This window comes from Bactrocera neohumeralis, chromosome 2 (assembly GCF_024586455.1).
Source record: "Bactrocera neohumeralis isolate Rockhampton chromosome 2, APGP_CSIRO_Bneo_wtdbg2-racon-allhic-juicebox.fasta_v2, whole genome shotgun sequence".
NCBI classification, from domain to species: Eukaryota; Metazoa; Arthropoda; class Insecta; order Diptera; family Tephritidae; genus Bactrocera; species Bactrocera neohumeralis.
The window spans coordinates 88,020,562-88,041,298 of NC_065919.1; the positions used below are offsets into that span (position 1 = coordinate 88,020,562).

Consider the following 20,737-nt stretch of genomic DNA (forward strand, 5'->3'; position numbering starts at 1 on the left):
AACAGTGGCGCTTGAACAGAGGATGTTCTCTGGCTGAGCATTGAATAAAAATTATATTCAGAAATATATATTGCTCTTACAGGCGTATGTTAGCTCTTTTGCCTATATTTTTATACGTTTTTATGCAAACACATGCATTCAAATGAAAAGGTTTTGTGCATATTCATGAATACAATTGCAATTGTATACATTTTAATTCATTTTTCTTTTTTTTTTTCAAAGCAATATTTGTAGTTAATGGGAAAATAATATTATATACGTTGTTTGATACTATCTATTAAATATGTAGTCAAATGATTGTCATTACGTCTAAATACTAATTAACAGTCTAAATCTTATGAAATTTACTTATAGTTCTGAAGGTATGGAAAAATAATAACACACTACTGCTTAAAGGGAATGTGGAAGGTCTGCTTTTCTATAAGTCTTCATATATTACTCTTCTTCATGTAATAATAAGCTAAAGTGGTTAGCTGTTTTAACCAAGATAATTAATAAAAATATTTCTCTTAAATATTTCCTATATCTGTTTATACGAACAATTCTTCATTTCACATCGCAAACTTTCGTTACGAACCCGGTGACAAAAGTACGAAATCACAGAAAAAGTTTATATGTGTTGTATAATTCGTTGAAGACTCTAATTAGTTGACAAAACACCAATTTTCATCATCATTCAAATTTAATATTTTGCTGCACGACCTTTCCTTCAATTATGGAAATATGTCCCAAAATATTATTACTTCCTGTTTTTATGTATTAAAAATAAAATTCTTGGATACACATAGTAGTCAGTGGAGAGAGGTTGCACTACTTCAAGGAAAATAATATTTTTATTTAGTAGCGAATTTTTATAACTACAAATTATACGTCCATTGAGGTGTAACATGTTACAAACACTAAAAGTACAGTAATCATTCAAAAAGAGACAGATTATACTTCACCTCCATTCACTACTGGGAAAATATGCATTCAGTTTTATATGTAAGTGCTACGTGCCTCAATTTGGCGCTTTATTAATACTATCTAGTATTTGGAGAATTTAAATTGCAGATGTTTGTGGCGCATGTGAATTAAATATTTCGAAATCGCCAGATTTTAGTAAAATATATTCTGTGCTGGGAATATGATGTCCAGTCTGTGATTTGCTCTGTAACAGTAAAGTGGTCATAGAAAAGCTGAAATAATTCAAATAAGTATATTCAGACATACATACATATGTATGTAAAAAGCAACAAAGCGAAAATGTCAATGAAACAGTGTGCTGCCGTGTTATCAGCGTTTTATATTTTATATTTATTACGTGCAACAATAGCGTTTCAAGTCCAAGTGAGTATGTAGCCGATGATAAAAGAGCTCAGGCGAGATGGATACATACATATGTACATAGTTATGTAAATATTTAATCAAATACGAGAGTATGTACATATGTAGGTGGTGTTTAAAAATGCGTGCGATAAGAAAATGTATTAGGTGTGACAAAATGTTATAGTGGTATCCTTAAATACTTAATTTATAAATAGAAATGAAGAAAAATATATTTTTTATCTTACCTATGCTAATACATGTATGTGTCACTTGCAGTCCTCGTCACAGCCAACGGCAGATCAACGCTTAAAGGTTGGTGTTTACTATGAGACGCTTTGTCCCGATAGCAGAGCATTCATACGAAATTCACTTTACGACGCGATGATTATCAACGACTGGCTAAAATACACGGAGCTTCAACTAGTACCATATGGGAAAGTTACGGTATGACGGTTATGCACTTGCGAGTAAATGTACGTACACGCATGTGTTCGTGTGTGTGTACATTAGTTGATGCATTTATCATTTGCTTTCAGTGCATTTTCAAGTAAAAGCTATTTGTTTGTGAAACTATGCAGACTGCATCTGTTTTTAGCTACAATTTACGATTTTTTCAATTGTTGTAGGCATGGACAGACCCAACTACGAATATAACAACACTATATTGCCAACATGGACGCAGCGAATGTGAATTAAATGCACTACATGCCTGCATTGTGGAGCACAATGATGTGAATGACCAGATGAAATTGATAAGATGTCTATTGACGGGTCATGCAACAAGTCTGGATGAGGCAAGTATCTGCATGAGCCAAAATAGGAGTTTATATTCAGTTATCGAGTAGGAATACTATTTTGGCAATGTTGGAAAAACTAGTAGATAATGATTATATGTACATACGTATCTCATGAATCTGAATATTTTGAGATACTTTTTATAAATTCACCACGGTTATTGTTAAAGTACCGTTAAGACCATTTCAGTTCTTCTAGCTTTCATATACTAAATACTTATTATTTTAATCTAATTTATTAAATATTTTATCTATGACAGTGTGCTAAAAATTTGGTTATTGATGTGAGCGCGGTGAAGCAATGTAAATCTACGCGTAGCACTCCAGATATATTAAAAAAGTATGGGGAAATGACGGACGCGCTGGACATATCTTTCGTGCCATCAGTAACATTCGATGATGTAAAATATTAAAAATAGTACTTATATACATATTTAATAATTAATATAATGTTCACTTTTATTTACAGAAATTTGACCGTTGGCGCCAACGTTACTTCATATACAACTTCCCGGTAATATTTTGCCGCGAGTACAACAACAAATTTAATATTACCTTACCGCAGTGTTAATAAAAAGGAATTTTATATTCGAATATGGATGAAATATAATATAATAAAGAAATCCTAAATCGAATTGTATACAAGATATCTTACTAGAGTTAGAAAGTGCATACATTTTGTATATAGATGATTGCGTTATCTTTACGGGAGATATTAAGATAAATCCTTCAGCGACAAATCGCTTGCTAAAATCATTCCTATAGAACTGTTGTTTTTAAAATTTTTTGATTTGTTAAGCATAGTAATGAAGTTCTCATAATTATTGACTCAATGTTAAATATACTTCAAGTGACGAACAATATATATTAAAAAAAAATAAATATTTATGTTATTATGATAGGACAAAACTTTTTTGATACGCACTTCCCTAGCGTTCATATCTAAAATCATTACAGTCTGGCCACCCTTAGAAGCTTATAAAATTTCCTTTATACGCTGGTGATATGGTAGCACTGTTTGGTAGGTTTTCTGCTCGGCGTATTGACGTATTGACGTATTCCTTTCCTTTTATTTCGTTTGTCATTAGCTGAACGGTGTAGTAAGAAAAGTGCTTAAATTACTAGAAAAAGTTCATTTATTTCGTGAAATTAAGTGAAAATAACAACAATGGGTGAGACTATAAATACTAGTCAACAGTTTCCGCACTTCGAAAACCAACAGTGCAATTTAATGAAAATGGCTGGGGTCCATGTGAATTGCCGGAGACTTTTCGCGATATGCCATACCAACCGTTCAGCAAAAGCGATCGCCTAGGGAAGATTTGTGATTGGACCAGCAGTTCTAATAACGACAAGAAATATCAAAGTAAGTTTTATATTAATATGTTGTATAAATTGTGGAACAGGGATTGGTTCTTTAAATTGTGAGGTTATGTGGTTGTCTGGCTGCTGAATCGTGGCAGCCATATTCACCTTTGCAAGCATAAAATTTCCCTTAAAAGAGAAATGTCAAATTTGCAGGTATTTTGATTGCAATTCTGTAAAATAGCAAAAACAAAAAAAATGTGTTTGTTTACATTTAATTTATAACGAAATAAACGGAGACGAGCAATAATTTCGTTTGTACAATATTTCGTGATTTTGTTAGGTAGACTAAAATAAATTGAAAATAGTATTTTATTCAAATGGTTTTACTTATACAGTTGTATTGCGCTACGATATGAATACATACTTGCGGTATCATCAAATGTTTGTTAACATTTTTGTAAAAGTTTAAAAATTCCGTATTTTTAATGAGCTCATATTACCTTATGACAACTCGCAACCAATGCAAAAAAATGTTTATACTAAATTTTTTTTCGATTAACTCTTACAGATAAGTATGCCTCGTCCTTCGGTACTGGCAATCAATATGCTTATTATCATGAGGAAGATGAGACTACTTTCCATCTCGTCGATACGGCTCGCGTACAGAAGCCACCTCATCAACGTGGACGCTTCCGTTCGAACATGCGCAACAACAGGTATGTTTCCACATTTTTTTAATAATAAAGTATGTTTGTAAAGAATGGTCACTCGCTACAGGTCCGCCCGTGGTCGCAATCAACGTGGTGGATTGAATTCTGGTATGACTACTTTGGGTGGCAAAAATGTCAAAGCCCGCGATCCTCGCCGTGGTATGGGTAAAAAGTTCGGATCGCGTGGTGTGCCACCTAAGATTCGTGAATCATCTGTTGCTGTCCGTTCAGACTGGACCTCAATTGAAGAAATGGACTTCCCACGTCTGACGAAACTTTCGCTGCCAAACATCAAAGAGGGTGAGGACATAATAACTTGCGGTACTCTTGAATACTATGACAAAACTTATGACCGCATCAATGTGAAGAATGAGAAGGCGCTGCAGAAAATTGATCGCATTGTTCATACTGTCACAACTACCGATGATCCCGTTATTCGCCGTCTTTCCAAAACTGTGGGCAACGTTTTTGCTACCGATGCTATTTTGGCCACCATTATGTGTTCCACACGATCGAACTACTCTTGGGATATTGTTATTGAGAAGTTTGGTGAGTTTAATTGTCAGCTTTTCTAATTTATTTAGGGTACTGATTTTTTGGCATGTTCTCAAAAATTTTAGGTGATAAAATCTTCATGGATAAGCGTGACAACACTGAGTTTGATTTGTTGACCGTCAATGAAACGTCTGTTGAACCACCAACTGACGACGATAGCTCTCCAAATTCACCACGAAACTTGGCAATCGAAGCAACATTCATTAACCATAACTTCAGTCAACAAGTGTTGAAAACCGGCGACAAGGAACCTAAGTATAAGTTCCAAGAAGCCAATCCGTTCATAACTGAGGATGAAGATGTTGAAGTTGCCAGTGTTGGCTACCGTTATAAGAAGTGGAACTTGGGCAGTGACATTGTAAGTATAGCAAATATATAATATTACGCTTAAAGTGCGGAATTCATTATTTACTTAAATCACTTTAGGTTTTAGTTGCTCGTTGTGAGCACGATGGTGTATTGCAATCACCAAATGGAGAACCTCAATTCTTATCGATCAAAGCATTAAACGAATGGGACTCAAAATTGGCGAATGGAGTTGAATGGCGTCAGAAATTGGATACCCAACGCGGCGCTGTATTGGCAAACGAATTGCGTAATAATGCGTGCAAACTAGCCAAATGGACTGTACAAGCTGTGCTTGCCGGTTCCGATCAATTGAAGCTAGGTTATGTTTCCCGTAGTAATCCACGTGATCCCTCACGACATGTCATACTGGGAACTCAACAATTTAAACCACATGAATTTGCCACACAAATTAATTTGAGCATGGATAATGCCTGGGGTGTTCTACGCTGCATTATCGATATTGTAATGAAACAGAAGGATGGCAAATATCTGATTATGAAGGATCCCAACAAGCCCATGATCCGTTTGTACGATATTCCAGACAACACCTTCGATAGCGAAGATTCCGATGATGGCGAGGGAGATGATGGTGAAGCTTTTCAACCAGTTTACACATACGGCAACAACAAGAGAATTTAAATTTAAAACAGCGAAAGTAAATTAATTTTATGTGTATGAAATTGGAATCTGCAATTCGATTGTTTATTTTTTGATAAGAGAAAAGCCAGCACCTAGATTGCAAAACCAAAATTTTTTTATATAAAAAAAATATTTACATTGAATTGTTAATCATAGTTATTTGTAGTGACTAAAGACAGACAACTCGTACATATTTGTATAATCGATAACTCAAGCAGCCCAGATTCAAAATACATTAAAAGTATCTTAAACAACTATAATGATTATTCCACAATATAATAAAAATAACGGCCTATCCTTGGTACTATTAAATATTTGGAATAAAACCAATGAACAACACAAAAGGTGGGCATCTAAAAAAAAAAAAACAATGGAGTTTTATTCTTAATTTCAAGTACAAAATAAGCATAGCATCAGTCGCATTCGAATTCAAAGCAATAACGAAGAAGTGGTGAGTTACTCATACTGGGTATTTGCGAAATACCATATATATGCATAGCTAATAATCCAATCAGTGGGAAAATACTTTTCGCCTTAGCTGCCATATTTTTTTCAATTTTTCAAGTACATATTTATTTCTGAAGTAATGGAAATGATGACTGATTAATGCATGGCTCAGCAGTCAAAATAAAAAAACGCGCGAGTGTAGCACCCGGCGTTTGAAATACACATATTAACATCAGCATTAATATATGTACATAAATAAGTCAACATGTATTGGGTCTAAAAGCTCGTCGACTAGAGACTAGAAACCTTCTTATTCCTTTCATGTGTTAAACTGGGTGCTGCGGGTGAATTCTCTCTACTCAAACGACAATCAAATGGAAATAATTTTTGCTATAATTTCTGAACACCTTCCGTATCGATTAACAATGCAATTAGAAGAGCTCAACGCCGTGAGTAAGGTTTATAACATGCATTACATAACTCGGAGAACACTGCTCTCATAGTCGGCTTCTTATCGTCAGCAAGACCGCATGCGGTGCATACAACGAGAGGTTCGACAAAATCAATAAATCAGCGCGTGTTGATAGCGAAAGAGAGTCGCTGTTGGGTTATTTCTTGTTTTCCGAGCTCAGCTGCGTTCAAGTCAGTGGTAGAGTTTAGTAATGCCTGTGATAGGTACTGGACGTAGACGTGTTTAAGTTCTCAACTGGTGGCAGTTAAAGAACTCGTTTATATATTTAAATTGATTGCAGCTGTTATTACTGTTTAAATATTTAGCAAAATGTTGCATTTGACCAACGCATTTGTGATTACATTGCTTGCGATTTTTTACACTGTACCCAACATTTGTAAGTCCATCACAAAATTGGCGCTGTTGGCGGCTTATACTTTCGTTATTGACCATTCGATTTTGTATTTCAACAGCCGCGATTACTTATGGTCGCTGCGTCTCACCTTTCAATGGCAACGGAACCTGTGTGCAGTTAATCGAGTGTCAATTTATTGTGGACATCATTTCTGGGTCTTTGAATGCCGAAAATGAGGAAAAACTGCGGAAAAGTCAATGTGGCTATGACAACACTTTCAAAGATAATTCGCACAGAATTGTGGTGAGTAACCTTGGAATTGAGCTAGCATTCTGTAATGCGTGTACTAACAGTGCGCTGAGTTTTGTTTTCTAAAAAACCAAGAGCAACCCTTAGGTTTCGACTCGATAAGCTGGACCCTTCTTTTCCTGGTTCTACCGTTAGATGTCTTTCGCGACAGTTTTTCTCCCAAACAGGGATGCAGATAACCGCTACACGAAGAACAACAACAACCTGATTCGATACCATTTCCTGTTTTGTTCCGGTAGCGGTAACCCCAGATAGACAATGTCAAATATCTGATCGTAATTCCATCTTTAAAATCCATCCACCTATCCAAGCATTCTTTCCTCCATTTGTCCGATAGCATTAAGCGGTAAACTTCGAATGAGAAAACCTTGTGGAAGCCGGAACCGAGTCCCGAAATTTCTAACCTTTGAGAAATGATAAGTAGGAGCTTAACCGCCTACAATATCCCCTTCTTATTGGTAAACGGGTTTCTTTTTTCTTTTGAAAACTCCAACGCTTCGTGTATAGGGGGTTATGATTGAGTTCTCTTTCATTTGAGGAGCGCTACTGAAGATTTTTTTGCGAAGAGCCCGTTTATGGGATACAACTGTATATACAAGATAAAAAAATTACGTGTCTCTGCACCCCGCAACGGCTAAAATTACTGTTGCAATAGCCTTACAAGTTTAATCTTTTTTCCAATGAAATAATTTCAAATATATTAGACGCCCTGAACTTTATCTTTGACGCAGGTTTGTTGTCCAGATAAACACTTGAAAGAGCCAACTCCACATGTAAGAACCGATAGTCAAGAGAGCCCTGGAAATGTTTTACCCTTTGCTGGTGAATGCGGCAGTTCGATTACAGACTTTATATATGGCGGTAATAAGACACGTATTTTAGACTATCCATGGATGGCCTTACTTCGATATAGAACACGTATGTGGTATTAAATACTCGTACTAACCGACTTCATATTACTTAATCAAACCTATGTTGTCCTCAAATACAGGTAATAATGAACTTGACTTTCTTTGCGGTGGCAGTTTAATCAATTCCCGTTATGTGCTCACGGCCGCGCATTGCATAAGTCGAAGCAATTCGAACAATGAACCAGTCTTGCATAGTGTTCGATTGGGTGAATGGGACATCAGGACCAATCCTGACTGTGAGGTGGACATAAGCGGCAAGAAGTCTTGCGCACCGCCATTCATCGAATTGGGCGTAGAAAAGGCAATAGCACATCCCAACTACATAAGCAGCTCAAATGAGCAGTACTACGACATAGCTTTACTGCGTCTGGAGCAAAGTGTGACATATACCGATTTCATACGTCCGATCTGTTTGCCGGCGTCTACCGAGTTGTGTAACAGCATGTTCGTGAACAGCACAATGGAAGTGGCTGGCTGGGGAGCCACAAATAAACCCAAAGCCGCCTCATCGCCAGTGAAACTGGCTATTAGTGTGGGGATCTGGGAGACGGATAAGTGTCAAATCATTTATAGGTCGTCCAATCGCTTAATCAATGGCACGCACCAATTGTGCGCTGGTGGCGTAAGTGGAATCGATTCGTGTAGGGGCGATTCTGGTGGACCATTGATGATGCCTGAGTTAATAAATAATCGCTTTATTTACTTTGTGGCAGGCGTTATTTCCTTTGGTCCAAAACCATGTGGTTATAACGGCTGGCCTGGTGTTTATGCGCGCGTAGGCAACTACGTGGAATGGATAAAGGGTGCCATCGAGCCCTAACAGCAGAACAGATTGTATATTTTTAATTATTAAAAAAATATCATATTATGTAGACATTTCATTGTTATTTCTTGAAGTTTAAAATAAAATATGTAATTAATTTGGAGTTTATGAAGACTTTTATTTCGTATACCAGCAAGGAGGCCTCGTGGATTACATAATGAATGTATACCTCCACTCAATATGTAGTACAAGTGATGATGATTTACTTTTTACTCTTTGTACTGTGATCTGAAGCAAAGGAACTAGAGTAACTAACTAGTTAGATTTGGGATCAAAAGGCCGACCAAGATATCGAACTTCATGTCTACAAGAAAAGTCAGAAATCAGTTTCTGTTATGTGCTTTTACCGCATTTCAGTACAAAAATTTACTTGGAAAGTGAGAACATTGATGAAGTCAATTCTCGATTATTTCTTCCACTAAATCAAGTTCTATCTCATGAATATCAATATTCAATATTGACATCTAAAGCTTAAGAGAGTCTGGTTTATTGCTAAAGACCAATTATTTCAAATAACCCCTCAAGAAGTAGTCTAATGTTGTTAAACCACAACTTCTTGGAGGCCATTCAATGTCACAATTTCTTGAAATAATCGAATCTTCAAACTTTTCCCGCAATAATTTGGTTGTTGCACTTGTTGTGTGGCACGTAGCCCCGTCTTGTTGGAACCAGACGTTGTCAAGTTCCACTTCTTCCAATTGCGGCCATAAAAAGTTGGTTATCATCGATCTATAACGCGAACAAGCGACAGCAACTGTGTCACCAAAGAAAGAAGAACGGACCGATGATTCCACCAGGCCAAACACCACAACAAACTGTCAATTAGATGAATTTGTTGGTTGTTTATGAATAATTTGTGGTTTTTCTTCGCACCAGAATGGACGGGTTTATTTATTTATCGCATCACTCATATGAAAGAGAGACTCATCAGAGAAGATGATTATTTTTTTAATCATAATCGTATTCAAGTTGTTCCAAGCAAATTAGGAAAATTCACGACGTTTGCATTGGTCCAATGGCGACAGTTCTTTAGTGACCCCAAATCCTTTTTGCCAAGTTGTGTTTTAAGACAGCTACAATTCTTGAGAACATCTAGGAATCGACAAATTAAGGTCTTCAGCAACATTTGCATGAACGGCAGCAATATTTTCATTACTACGAGCGGTTCTATGTCTCATTGGCACTTGATCACTATGTACAGAAAATGTATAGGGTTTCCCAGGAATGTAACAAGGACTGATTTTCTTCCGCCGCGGCTGTACTTGGGAGCGTGCGCGCACTGACTAGATTCGGTAGAGGGCGTTCCTAGCTAACGAACGAGCGGCTTGTCGTTGTCTCCGACCACCTGGAGAGTTAGGACAAACATTTTCGCGCCATGTGTTTCTGAGAGTGATGCAAGCCGAAAATTTAGCGTTCGTTAGAGCAAAGATACGTGATTAAATTCTGTGTGAAACTCGGTAAATCTGCGACAGAGACGTGATGTGTTTCGGTGGCACTAGGCCTTTTTGGAGGGCCGGGAAGAGGTCGCTATTGAATGAGCAAATCCAAAGTGAAAACGATGCTCATTGTCTTTTTTGACATCAAAGGCATCGTCCACCATGAATTTGTTTCTCCTGGACAACGCCAAGTTTTACGTGGGAATAACACCGCGACACTGCCTTTCATGTGAACAGGTACCTAACCTAGGCCGGCATCTCAACGCTTCGGCAACCGCTCTAAAACCCAGATGTTATTTCCTTGCCTGAAAAAGCCGATGAAAGGGGAATGCCTTCCGGAGATGCCTCCCGTGACGCCTTTAATGCTTGGAAATCGCGCTGGCGACTTAGTCCTATTACTTTCCGGACAAACCCTGTACACTCGAAATTTTTAACAGTACAACATGTAGCGAGCACAACATATACAACTTTATATATAATGGGTTGTCAAAAAAGGCTTGCGGTATTTTTATTGAATTTTTTTATTTTTTTTATTGAAATTTAAATGAATTTTTGATGACTCATTCCATGCTACGGCTGCTACTATGCCGGTCTCTTTCGACCAATTCAGCAATTTTCGACGACAGGCCTTCCGGAGCGTGGCGCATCTTCGACCACCTCTACACCAGAACGAAAACGTTGAAACCGTTGTGCGGTGGAAATGGAAACTGTATCGGGTCCAACTGCACAAATTTTATTGGCGGCTTGAGATGCATTTTTGCCTTTATCGTAGAAGTACATGTTTGCGACGCTATAAGTCACGAACGACTTAAAAGAAACCACAATCAATCAAACACGTGTTAGTGTTAGCACGTGAAATGAGCTTTCCAAAAAGGTATAGCATGACCCGATGCGACGAATAAAACTAGAACTACGCGCTTTCAGCGCCAACTAGCGAAAATACCGCAAGATTTTTTTGACAACCATTATTTTCTACAGCCAGAAGACTTATCAAGGGGTGGTATGGTGATGATACCTTATACCTGTTTATTTAACCCCGCTTAATTCAATAACTAAAATTTTAGTTAGAATTTCAATTGATTTCAGAAACTATAAAGAATTTCCGAGAAATACTCAAACTCAATTTATTTATAGTAATACAAATTAATCATTATTGTATATATGTATATGTACATATATGTGTGACTCCTAGGCGCGTATGCACATGTGTATGAACATATGTACATATATCGATAGTAAAATAAAACTCGTTATCAAAATGATTGTGCAAGCAAACCGTTATTTCTGCTTAAATCTTTATGCATAAGTACTCGTACAGCCGAAAACTTCCTCTTTAATATGGGTTCAAAGGGAAACCCCCTGCTGATAAAATTTCAACAAACACATAAGTAACCTCCAAAATTAATTTAAAATTATCACTAAACCTCAACACGTATACAATATACTAAATATAGCACATACATATATAGGAGTATATAGCCGAGGCGCCGGCTGAGCATATCCGATATAAGCTGAATATTGCTATAAAACTCCTTTAAGGAGAAGCAAAGGGCCTTAATATGTTAAAAGTATCTGATTAAGCTCCCTAGCTTATCGCTTACTTATATATATATATATATATATATAGCTATATAGTACGTATGTATAGGTTAGTTGCATATATACATACGTTTATTTATAGAGATTATGTGCAAAAATACTGAGCGTAAGCTTTTGAAGCTGCCAGTAATTATTATTGTTTAGTTCGAGGTTGAGCTGCGTTGCTGCTGGTTAGGAGACGGCGGCAGTGCTTTAGGCTGATTCGGGCGTGTCGATAATTAGCCTCTGAATACTTGATTAGTATCAGCCAAAGTGTCGTAAAAATTAACGAATGTTATTAAGTTGACGCATTGACACATCGACCTGCGGATTTGATTTTCCCGAAAGCGATATTTTTATTTTTTTTTTATATACAAAAATAGAATTAATAAATCATATGTGATTTCTCGGTAACAATGATGCTTAGGGCAATTGAACTATTGTTGTGTCTCTTCGTCGCTGTCTACATACTGGCCGTAAACACTGGTACGTATAGGTATCCAGTCAAACCACATTGCCAATGGAGATTCCCGCTCTGTATGTGGTTGTGTGTTCGTGTTTTTCTACATTTTTCGTGATTACAGAATCTGAAGTGCTTATCAATAATAAAACTGTGTTCACATTTAATTATTCAAACGCATTAAATATTCACCCAGATGTGAATTGTAAATAAATGTGAATATACTAACCGATTCCAACTATTTTCTTCGCCCAACGATACTTTTCAAAACAAGAATCCAGATTATTTAAGAAACCAAATAATTAACTTTCGGATGTTTTTTTCGATTGGTGTGTTTTTCTCAAAATGTTGACAGTATTGAAACATCTTTAGGGAATTAAAGTTATTACTTGATTTTAATTGTCGCTGTGTTGAAAAGAATTTCTATGGAATATAAAAATATTGTGAGTATCATCGCATACCCGGAATCTAAGCAAACCTCAAAAAACCTCAAGAAGATCACACAAAAATATGGAGTAATAAGCAAAGATTATTACTGCGGTTATATTGGATTATCGAAGAATATCGAATGAAGGGTATTGGTAAAACATTATATTTAGCAGAAAATATTTTTACACCTTTTTATACGACACCCGCACTTAAAAAATATTCTGAAACATTTTTGCATTGAACACCAACCAGTTGTAACTGAAAACCCCTTTATTACAACGGGGTTTCTATTTTTGCCCACAATGAATGTTTCTCATTGCATGAACAAGTTGGCTGGGTATTTACAATTTTTTTGTTTTTGCTAATAATAAATGGTTTTATGCACGTAATTGAACAGCTAATGATGTACAAAGTTGAGCAATAAAATGAATATACAGATTTTAAGATGAACCGACCTTAAATTATTCGTTGTCTCAACCAGTATACTTATATATATGTATGTATAAAGAATATTTTCATGATATTTTTTTAATATACATACATATGTACTATATGTATAAGCAAGCTCAAAATGTATTGAATTTAATAACAACTTCTAAAAAGTTGTCGAGTCTCACTTTGGCGTGTCAACGGACTGAGCCTGAAGAAGACGACGATGCGCCTGCTAAGACAAATAGTATATACAGGGTTTGTTCGGAAAGGGATAGGACTGATTTTCTTCCGCCGCGGCTGTACTTCGGAGCGTGCGCGCACCGACTAGATTCGGTAGACGGCGTTCCTAGCGGCTTGTCGTTGTCTCCGACCATCTGGAGAGTCAGGACAAACATTTTCGCGCTACGTGTTTCTGTGAGTGGTGTAAGCGGAAAATATAGCGTTCGTTAGAGCAAAGATATCTACGCGATCAAACTCTGTGTGAAACTCGGTAAATCTGCGACAGAGACGTTTGATATGATCTTGCTTTAGCAAGAAGTGGTGTGTCTCAGTGGCACTAGGCCTTTTTGGAGGGCCGGGAAGAGATCGCTGATGAATGAGCAAATCCAAAGTGAAAACGATGCTCATTGTTTTTTTTGTCATGATACATAATTGGATTGGATTAACCGTCAACGCCAAGTTTTACGTAGAAATCCTAAATAGACTAAAAGGAAGAGTCAATCGGGTCCGAAAAGACATCGCAGTCGATTGGAAGTTGCACCACGACAACGCCCTGGCTCACACAGCTACCTAACTTAGGCCTCCGTACCAACGCTTCCGCAGCCGCCCTACATCGCAGATGCGGCCCTTTTCCTTGCCTGAAAAGGCCGATAAAAAGCAAGCATTTTGACACGACAGAGGAGATCCAAGCAGCATGCACTCCGGCTCTCAAGGCTATTCCGGAGAATGCCTTTTGTGACGCCTTCAATGCCTATTTTGAAAATTTTAAAGAATTGTAACGTAAAATTATAAAATTTTTTGAAATTTTTTAAAATCGACTCAGTCCTATTACTTTCCGCACAAACCCTGTTTGTATAAGCCAGCTCAAAATTAATTTTTCAAATTTAATAACAACTTCTAAAAAGTTGTCGAAACACACTTTGGCGTGTCAATGGACTGAGCCTGAAGAAGACGGTTTCGGCCGCGTAAGAAAAGTAGCATATGTTAGTTATATTAGTTATTCAAAGCATTGTCCATCTGAACCTATAACATTTTCAACGACATTTTCTGGCAATGCCTATGGCTTGGCGCCCGCTAAAAAGAGGAGTCAAGCCAACTTTTGTTGCTCTGTTCTGATATGAACCATATTTCAGAGGAAGCTTTTCGCATCGACCGGAACTATTGGTAGTCATAAGGGATAAGTTCTAGGCTATAAGGCGAATGAGGCAAACTTCCCAGTCGCGGATTTCCAAATTGTTTTTACCCGGTCTTGCAACATGAGGCCGAACGTTGTTATAATATAAAGCCATTGCCTTGTGTCTATTCGCAAGTCCTGGGAGTTTTACGGAAATCGTTTGCTTCAATTTGATGAGTTGTTGCCGCCAACGCTTTCCCGTTGATTTGGCTCGGCCAGGTTTTATATATGATTTTTTTTTGATTGCATTTTGGAGTGTGTTATGGATACCTTTTACATCAATGGGCCCAATCCGATGACAAAACAATTTCCTTTGTATCGTTTGAGCAACATTTCAAACATGCAAAATCACTTGGGTTCAATTTATTAGGAACCCAATTTACTTGCTTTTGAATCCGCCTGCGTTTAAACGTTTTGAATTAACTGATTGAGTGAATCTTAAAGGTTTTGTGAGCTCTTCTAGTCTTTGGCAATTATCTTCCTAGAGTAATGGACGTTCTTCCTCTTCCAAGTCAAAATCAACACGGTGTTTGCATGTTGCCAACCACTTTTGTCACGTTCGCTAGAGTTTTTTCTTCTTCTTTATTGGCGTAGACACCGCATACGCGATTATAGTCGAGTTTACAACAGCAGGCTGTTTTCTTTTTTCATTGGGGGTGTTTTTTACGAGGTCCCAAACCCACCGCACAACCCTAGATCATGAGAACATGTCTGCCATAAACTTCCATCAATATGCGACGACTTTCGGCTGAGGTTTTCTTCATATCGAAGTAAAGAAGAAGAACAGTGGCAATGTCAATGAAATAATAACCAGGTTAAGCCATCTCTTGGCATAGACCTAATATACTCGAAAACGGCTGATTTTAAAATTCCTTTATGAAAGTGGAAGTTGAGTTTTTTCATACTGTAAATACTATGTTAGTGAGCTTTTATTTTTAAAAAATAGCGTTTTCTTTAGTTAATATAATTTTGTATCTTCTTTTAGTGTTGGTGAGTTATGGCGTTTGCAATACACCTTTCGGATTACCAGGTCATTGTGTACCGTTGTCGGACTGCCCAAGTCTATATAATCTACTCGCCCAAGCCAATGAAGACAATGATATCTTTAATCATTTGCGTAATAGCTTCTGCGGATCTGATGTTAATGCCACTTCGGGACCGGATAGGACACGCGTAAGACCATCCTATTTGATGTGAATTCAAAAAAAACTAAAGCCCGTCTACTTCTGCTTAGGTCTGCTGCCGAGATAATCCAAATGCTGAAAACAAAGATAAGGAATCGGGTAAAATGTTGCCAGCACCAGGCACTTGCGGAATCACTTTCAATATGCGAATTTTCGGCGGCGTGGAATCTCAAGTGGATGAGTTTCCTTGGTCGGCACTGATAAAGTATCAGAGACGTAAGTTCTATATAAGAATAATTCATTTCTGTAGTTAGGGGAGAAAATAAAGTCATTTCGAATATTTACTGACTCTAGAGCAGAAAGAAAAAGAAACCCGGAGGTGCGATGAATGATGGGGAAATACTTTCAGGTGTTGCAAAACTTTATATTAGAAAATATTGTACAAAAATTCAACTTTAATTATTCGAAGATACCGTGAATGTATTGTAGTCGAATTTGGAATTTTATTAATTTATGAGTCAAAGACTCATTACTTTCATTACTACATTTTGCTTCGAGTCGGTCATTTTGAGTCAATATACCTGTAGTTTATGAGATATAAACTCAACCAAAGGGACTAAATTCAATACATTAGGTGTACAGGGAAAACCTCAATCAAGGGATCCAAAGTAATTTTATTAAGGCTATGTGGGTTCAGACCACATTATTTCAGCGCCAAACCACATTATTTTTAAAAAACTTCTCCACACTATTTACTTACAATATCACATACATATAATGACTGATATAAACGGTTTAAAGTTAGATCCAAAATTCTAAATCACTATAACGGGTGCATTCGGGCTATGGTAAGGTTTCGACTTATTTTCTTTCAAATATACTATACTAGAGAACATGTTTCCCGATAATTTTATGAAGATAACTGACTCTAATCTTTGTATATCTATTTAGCATACAATGCCACAGCACTGAACTGTGCCGGCGTGCTCATCAACCAACGATATGTGCTCAGCGCCGCTCACTGTCTTAGGAATCCGAGCATACCGACCACGTGGAAGCTTGACAGCGTACGCCTCGGTGAGTGGGATACCAGAACAGATCCAGATTGTTATGAAACTGCCGATGGCAATAGAAACTGTGCGCCTCCATTTGTGGAAGTAAAGATCGAACGTATTATCGTTCATGAGAAGTACATACCACATTCTCAATCGGAATTATATGACATCGCACTAATACGCATGGCGGCCAACGTTAACTATTCGGAGACCATAAAACCCATCTGTCTGCCACTTTCCAGCGATTTACGGCAAATGACATTTGTAAATGAATATGCCGATGTGGCTGGTTGGGGGCGCACAGAGGTGAGCCCCTACAGTGCTGTCAAAAGGACAATCTCACTGCTAATTTGGGATACAGACGCGTGTGCGCAAAAGTTTCAAACCATACAAATTCCAGTGAATAAGACTCTACAGTTGTGTGCAGGCGGACAGCCGATGCAGGACACATGTCAGGGCGATTCCGGGGCGCCGCTGACGATGCGTGGCCGTCTGATGAATTCACCACACTTTGTGGTGGGTATTGTATCGTTCGGTATGCAGCCTTGTGGTATGGCTTCTTGGCCAGGCATTTACACCCGCGTCACCTACTATGTTGATTGGATTTTGAACAATTTGGAGGATTAACACTTGTTGGCGCTATATGTGAAGACAATTCGGAGCATGTGTGTGTGTGTATGTATGCATGAGATGTGTGTGTGTGTGTGTTTTATAGATACGCCAAAGGTGGGTGTGTAAATCAACAATTATGTACGATTCACTTAAGCACCTCCATCCCCACAGGCATTGTTTGCAGCTTCTCGGTACTGCGCTCTCGGTCTGACAGCGTTTTCATCTTCACGAACCCTTTCCATAATATACACTATTATCTCCCATACAATATCCATTGTTAGATGGGAAGTGAGCGTAAAAGTTACTACGTCCCTTAAATATATGGGTAGGGGTTTCCCAATTTTGCCTTTCCTTTTGGAACAGCGAACACATTCCACCACTACGTGATCTGCCGTTTCGAAACAGTTTTCGCAGTGCATGCAGAAAGGAGATTCAATATGCTTGAATTGAACTGCCGGAGCCACTTTTCAAAAATTTTTGCCAGTTCTTGTTTATGTTGGCTAGGTGATTTGTTAGCCCTGTGGGGAGTCTTCCCGATATAACATTGATTGCATCATCCGATACTGTTCTGAATGCGCAGCAGGTTCTTAATGACACCAGTCTGTGTACCGGAGCAACTCCTTTCTTGTAGGAGCTATGTCTAGTAGCAGATAACCAAATTGGCGCCGCGTATAGAATGATCGAACTCACACTTGTTAGCAGCTTTCTGACTACTTATTAATACCACTTCATTAACATTGCTAATGCTTTATTATATTCAGTGGCGTATTGAATTTGTCTTATATCTTTTGGCTTATATCTTTCTTAAAAATAGTGATAGAACTTAAAGATGCACTTTTCTAGCTTTGATCGCTGCAAAATCACATATCATTGTAATTTAAAGTTGAAGCAGTTTCACATTCTATTGAGAGACTCGAAAGATTGGATAGTCTACTCTGACTCATGGTCGATCTCAAGTAAGATTTAATCAATTTAAGTTTGCTAAAAGATCTTTCACAAGTGGAACTGATACAGGTATAGTGAGTAGTATTCTTAAAGCTGTCGCTAACGTCTTGTAGGCTTCCAGCCCCATTGAAGAAATGTATAATAAAAAAATTTAAAAATTTCCTCAAAAACCGTATTGTGAGAATTTTGGAACTTCAGAATTTGCGTGGCTTCTAGTTTCTAAATTTTTTATACTTAATATCGAAGATATTTTGTAAAAATTCACTTTTGTACGTACTACCTCATGAAACTTGTAGGTAGGTAGATAAAGGGGGGCGGTAGAACATCCTTGGCCCCGGGCGCCCGAAGTTGTAGCTATGCCACTGATAACATTTGTTCCTCGCCTCGTCAAGGGTTTTCGCTATAACTACGACTGCAATCCTAATATCTTTACCGCTTTCGGCAACGCGACTCTTAGAATACCATTGCACATTACGTTCCAGAGTACAGGGCCGAGAACTGATCCTTTCGGAACATTGCCTGTAACTTTGTATGTCTCAGGTCCAAATTCTGTGTCGTGTACTAGTACTCTGTTTTCGAAATAGCTTGCCACAATTCGAATAAGATAGTCAGGAACCTCACAGAATTGAAGGTTTTTTTAAAGTCACGGTTACTTACACTTTTTTAATATACAGTATATTTATAGCATTCCCTGCGCTTCGTCCTTTTCGGAAACCGAATTGCATAGGAATCTCCTTCTGTATATTTTCATGCCGCTTTCAAATACTTTTCCAGCCGTATCAAGCATACATAAGAGCCGATATGACGAAGTCCAATATTTGGGATAGTTCCCTTCCTTCAGGCAGCTTGTGTATACGTTTTGAAACAAAGTAGGCTTATCTTAAATTATACGTTTAGTAACGAAATTGGATATTCCGTCGAGATCGGGGTGCTTTACAAATCTTAATTGTTTTCACCGCGTATTGTTTTTCTGCATGCGGCACTTCAGTGATTTCATCGCAGTTAATTTGAAGAATTGGCACTCGCATCCTTTCGCATCTTGGAAAATAAAATATGGACTATCTTAAGTAAAACTGTGAGAGATACATGTAGGTGGGTTTCTTAATCTATTATAGTATATCTTCATTACAATTCGTAAGGCTTTTCCCCCCAACAGTCGTTTTCTACCTTTGAAATAAGTTGGTTAAATGCTTTTTTTACTGCTGCATATGGATTTAAGCAGTTATTTCCTTTTTTCCGAAAGTTTATAAGGAGTTCCGCGAAGTCATTTCTTCCTCTAGCTCGTTGCTGTCTACGTCGAAACTTGAGACATTTGGCCCTAAGTTGAGTAATTTTTTCAGACCACCGGTATAGTGTAGCACACACACATGGTTTTGGCTGTTTGCCTCGCTATATCGCAGTCGCTCTAATATTCGCTGCTCTTGAATAATCTTTGCGGCTCAGTGCTTAACGTAGTTCCACAGCTGCGTTTGCCGCAACATGTGTGTCACTATGTTATCTGGTATCATTCTCTCACAAATTTGCGTTTCTAACATCGTCTTATCTATCTCATACTTTGGATAGTCGAAAAAACATGTACAGCACTCTCTTTTCCATAAACACAACATGAGCACCTCATCATGACCATATTTGTAAAGGTACTCCCTAAAACAGGGATGGCCACGTAGTAACTGCGTCAAGTAAAAATCAACGTCGCCATGCTTTCTGCTAACTCAACATTTCATCATTTTCAATCAACCTGTGCGTCCATCGTCCTTTGGGCGCAGAATCCCATTCCTTTTAGACTCTGCTGCCTTTCTTCCTCGCTCTCTTTAGCTGTTAGGGGCCTGCTTTTATTTTTGTTTTTTTTTTTCGTACACTCTCTCTAACTCAAGAGTCACCATTTCAGGTGGCAGTATGCCTGAAAACACCCCTGCAGCTTCGTGAGACACCGTACGGAAAGCGCTGGCCACTCTGAGTGGACTACCGAAATAAAGATCTAACTCTTTCCCAATTCGCGTAAGCCCACACAGGCGCTGGATACATGTGTATGTATGTGATGTGTGTGTGTATGTGTGTACGCTTTGTACGAGTATAAACAATATATTATTGTTTGACGAAAATATTGTATTTATTTTGCTTTATTATACATTCGTAGCTAAATAAAATAAATTAAACTATTTGTGTAAACTAACTTTTATGGACTGTACGCCTTTTTATTTTTAATTTATAAATTGTTTATTTATTTTTAATTGCTTCGTTTAATTGTTAATTATTACACTGTTACCATTTTCGCTCACTTTCAATTACTTGAAGAAGGAAAACATTCTTGCAGT

General features: G+C 37.7%; 4 protein-coding genes across 4 annotated transcripts; all 4 read left to right on the forward strand.

The window, feature by feature from the left end:
* The first annotated feature begins 1,091 nt into the window (after positions 1-1,091).
* Positions 1,092-2,737, forward strand: LOC126767812 (GILT-like protein 3). Its single transcript, XM_050485457.1, has 5 exons — positions 1,092-1,329; positions 1,585-1,752; positions 1,935-2,102; positions 2,363-2,503; positions 2,572-2,737. The coding sequence occupies exons 1-5, from the start codon at positions 1,219-1,221 to the stop codon at positions 2,671-2,673; spliced, it is 690 nt and encodes a 229-aa protein (XP_050341414.1). The 5' UTR covers positions 1,092-1,218; the 3' UTR covers positions 2,674-2,737.
* Positions 2,738-3,155: 418 nt separating this feature from the next.
* On the forward strand, positions 3,156-5,988 carry LOC126767810 (eukaryotic translation initiation factor 3 subunit D-1). Its single transcript, XM_050485455.1, is given in 6 exon segments — positions 3,156-3,310; positions 3,313-3,468; positions 3,979-4,126; positions 4,188-4,669; positions 4,741-5,033; positions 5,102-5,988. Coding segments are annotated over 6 exon segments (1,680 nt in total). The 5' UTR covers positions 3,156-3,270; the 3' UTR covers positions 5,663-5,988.
* Positions 5,989-6,724: 736 nt separating this feature from the next.
* LOC126762593 (serine protease easter-like) lies at positions 6,725-9,064 on the forward strand. The gene is made up of 4 exons (XM_050479466.1): positions 6,725-6,957; positions 7,034-7,218; positions 7,956-8,142; positions 8,216-9,064. The coding sequence occupies exons 1-4, from the start codon at positions 6,891-6,893 to the stop codon at positions 8,953-8,955; spliced, it is 1,179 nt and encodes a 392-aa protein (XP_050335423.1). The 5' UTR covers positions 6,725-6,890; the 3' UTR covers positions 8,956-9,064.
* Positions 9,065-12,142: 3,078 nt separating this feature from the next.
* Positions 12,143-20,595, forward strand: LOC126751561 (serine protease easter-like). The gene is made up of 4 exons (XM_050461929.1): positions 12,143-12,458; positions 15,672-15,859; positions 15,921-16,086; positions 16,762-20,595. Exons 1-4 carry the CDS (start codon positions 12,389-12,391, stop codon positions 17,490-17,492), a joined length of 1,155 nt encoding a protein of 384 aa, XP_050317886.1. The 5' UTR covers positions 12,143-12,388; the 3' UTR covers positions 17,493-20,595.
* The last annotated feature ends 142 nt before the right edge of the window (positions 20,596-20,737 follow it).

Coding starts and splice junctions, on each gene's coding strand:
- LOC126767812 (XM_050485457.1), top strand. CDS start 1,219: ATGTATGTAAAAAGCAACAAAGCGAAAATGTCAATGAAACAGTGTGCT. Junction 1,330..1,584: donor CAATAGCGTTTCAAGTCCAA/GTGAGTATGTAG, acceptor TGTCACTTGCAG/TCCTCGTCACAGCCAACGGC. Junction 1,753..1,934: donor TACCATATGGGAAAGTTACG/GTATGACGGTTA, acceptor CAATTGTTGTAG/GCATGGACAGACCCAACTAC.
- LOC126762593 (XM_050479466.1), top strand. CDS start 6,891: ATGTTGCATTTGACCAACGCATTTGTGATTACATTGCTTGCGATTTTT. Junction 6,958..7,033: donor TTACACTGTACCCAACATTT/GTAAGTCCATCA, acceptor GTATTTCAACAG/CCGCGATTACTTATGGTCGC. Junction 8,143..8,215: donor CTTACTTCGATATAGAACAC/GTATGTGGTATT, acceptor CCTCAAATACAG/GTAATAATGAACTTGACTTT.
- LOC126751561 (XM_050461929.1), top strand. CDS start 12,389: ATGATGCTTAGGGCAATTGAACTATTGTTGTGTCTCTTCGTCGCTGTC. Junction 12,459..15,671: donor CATACTGGCCGTAAACACTG/GTACGTATAGGT, acceptor ATCTTCTTTTAG/TGTTGGTGAGTTATGGCGTT. Junction 15,860..15,920: donor CGGGACCGGATAGGACACGC/GTAAGACCATCC, acceptor ACTTCTGCTTAG/GTCTGCTGCCGAGATAATCC.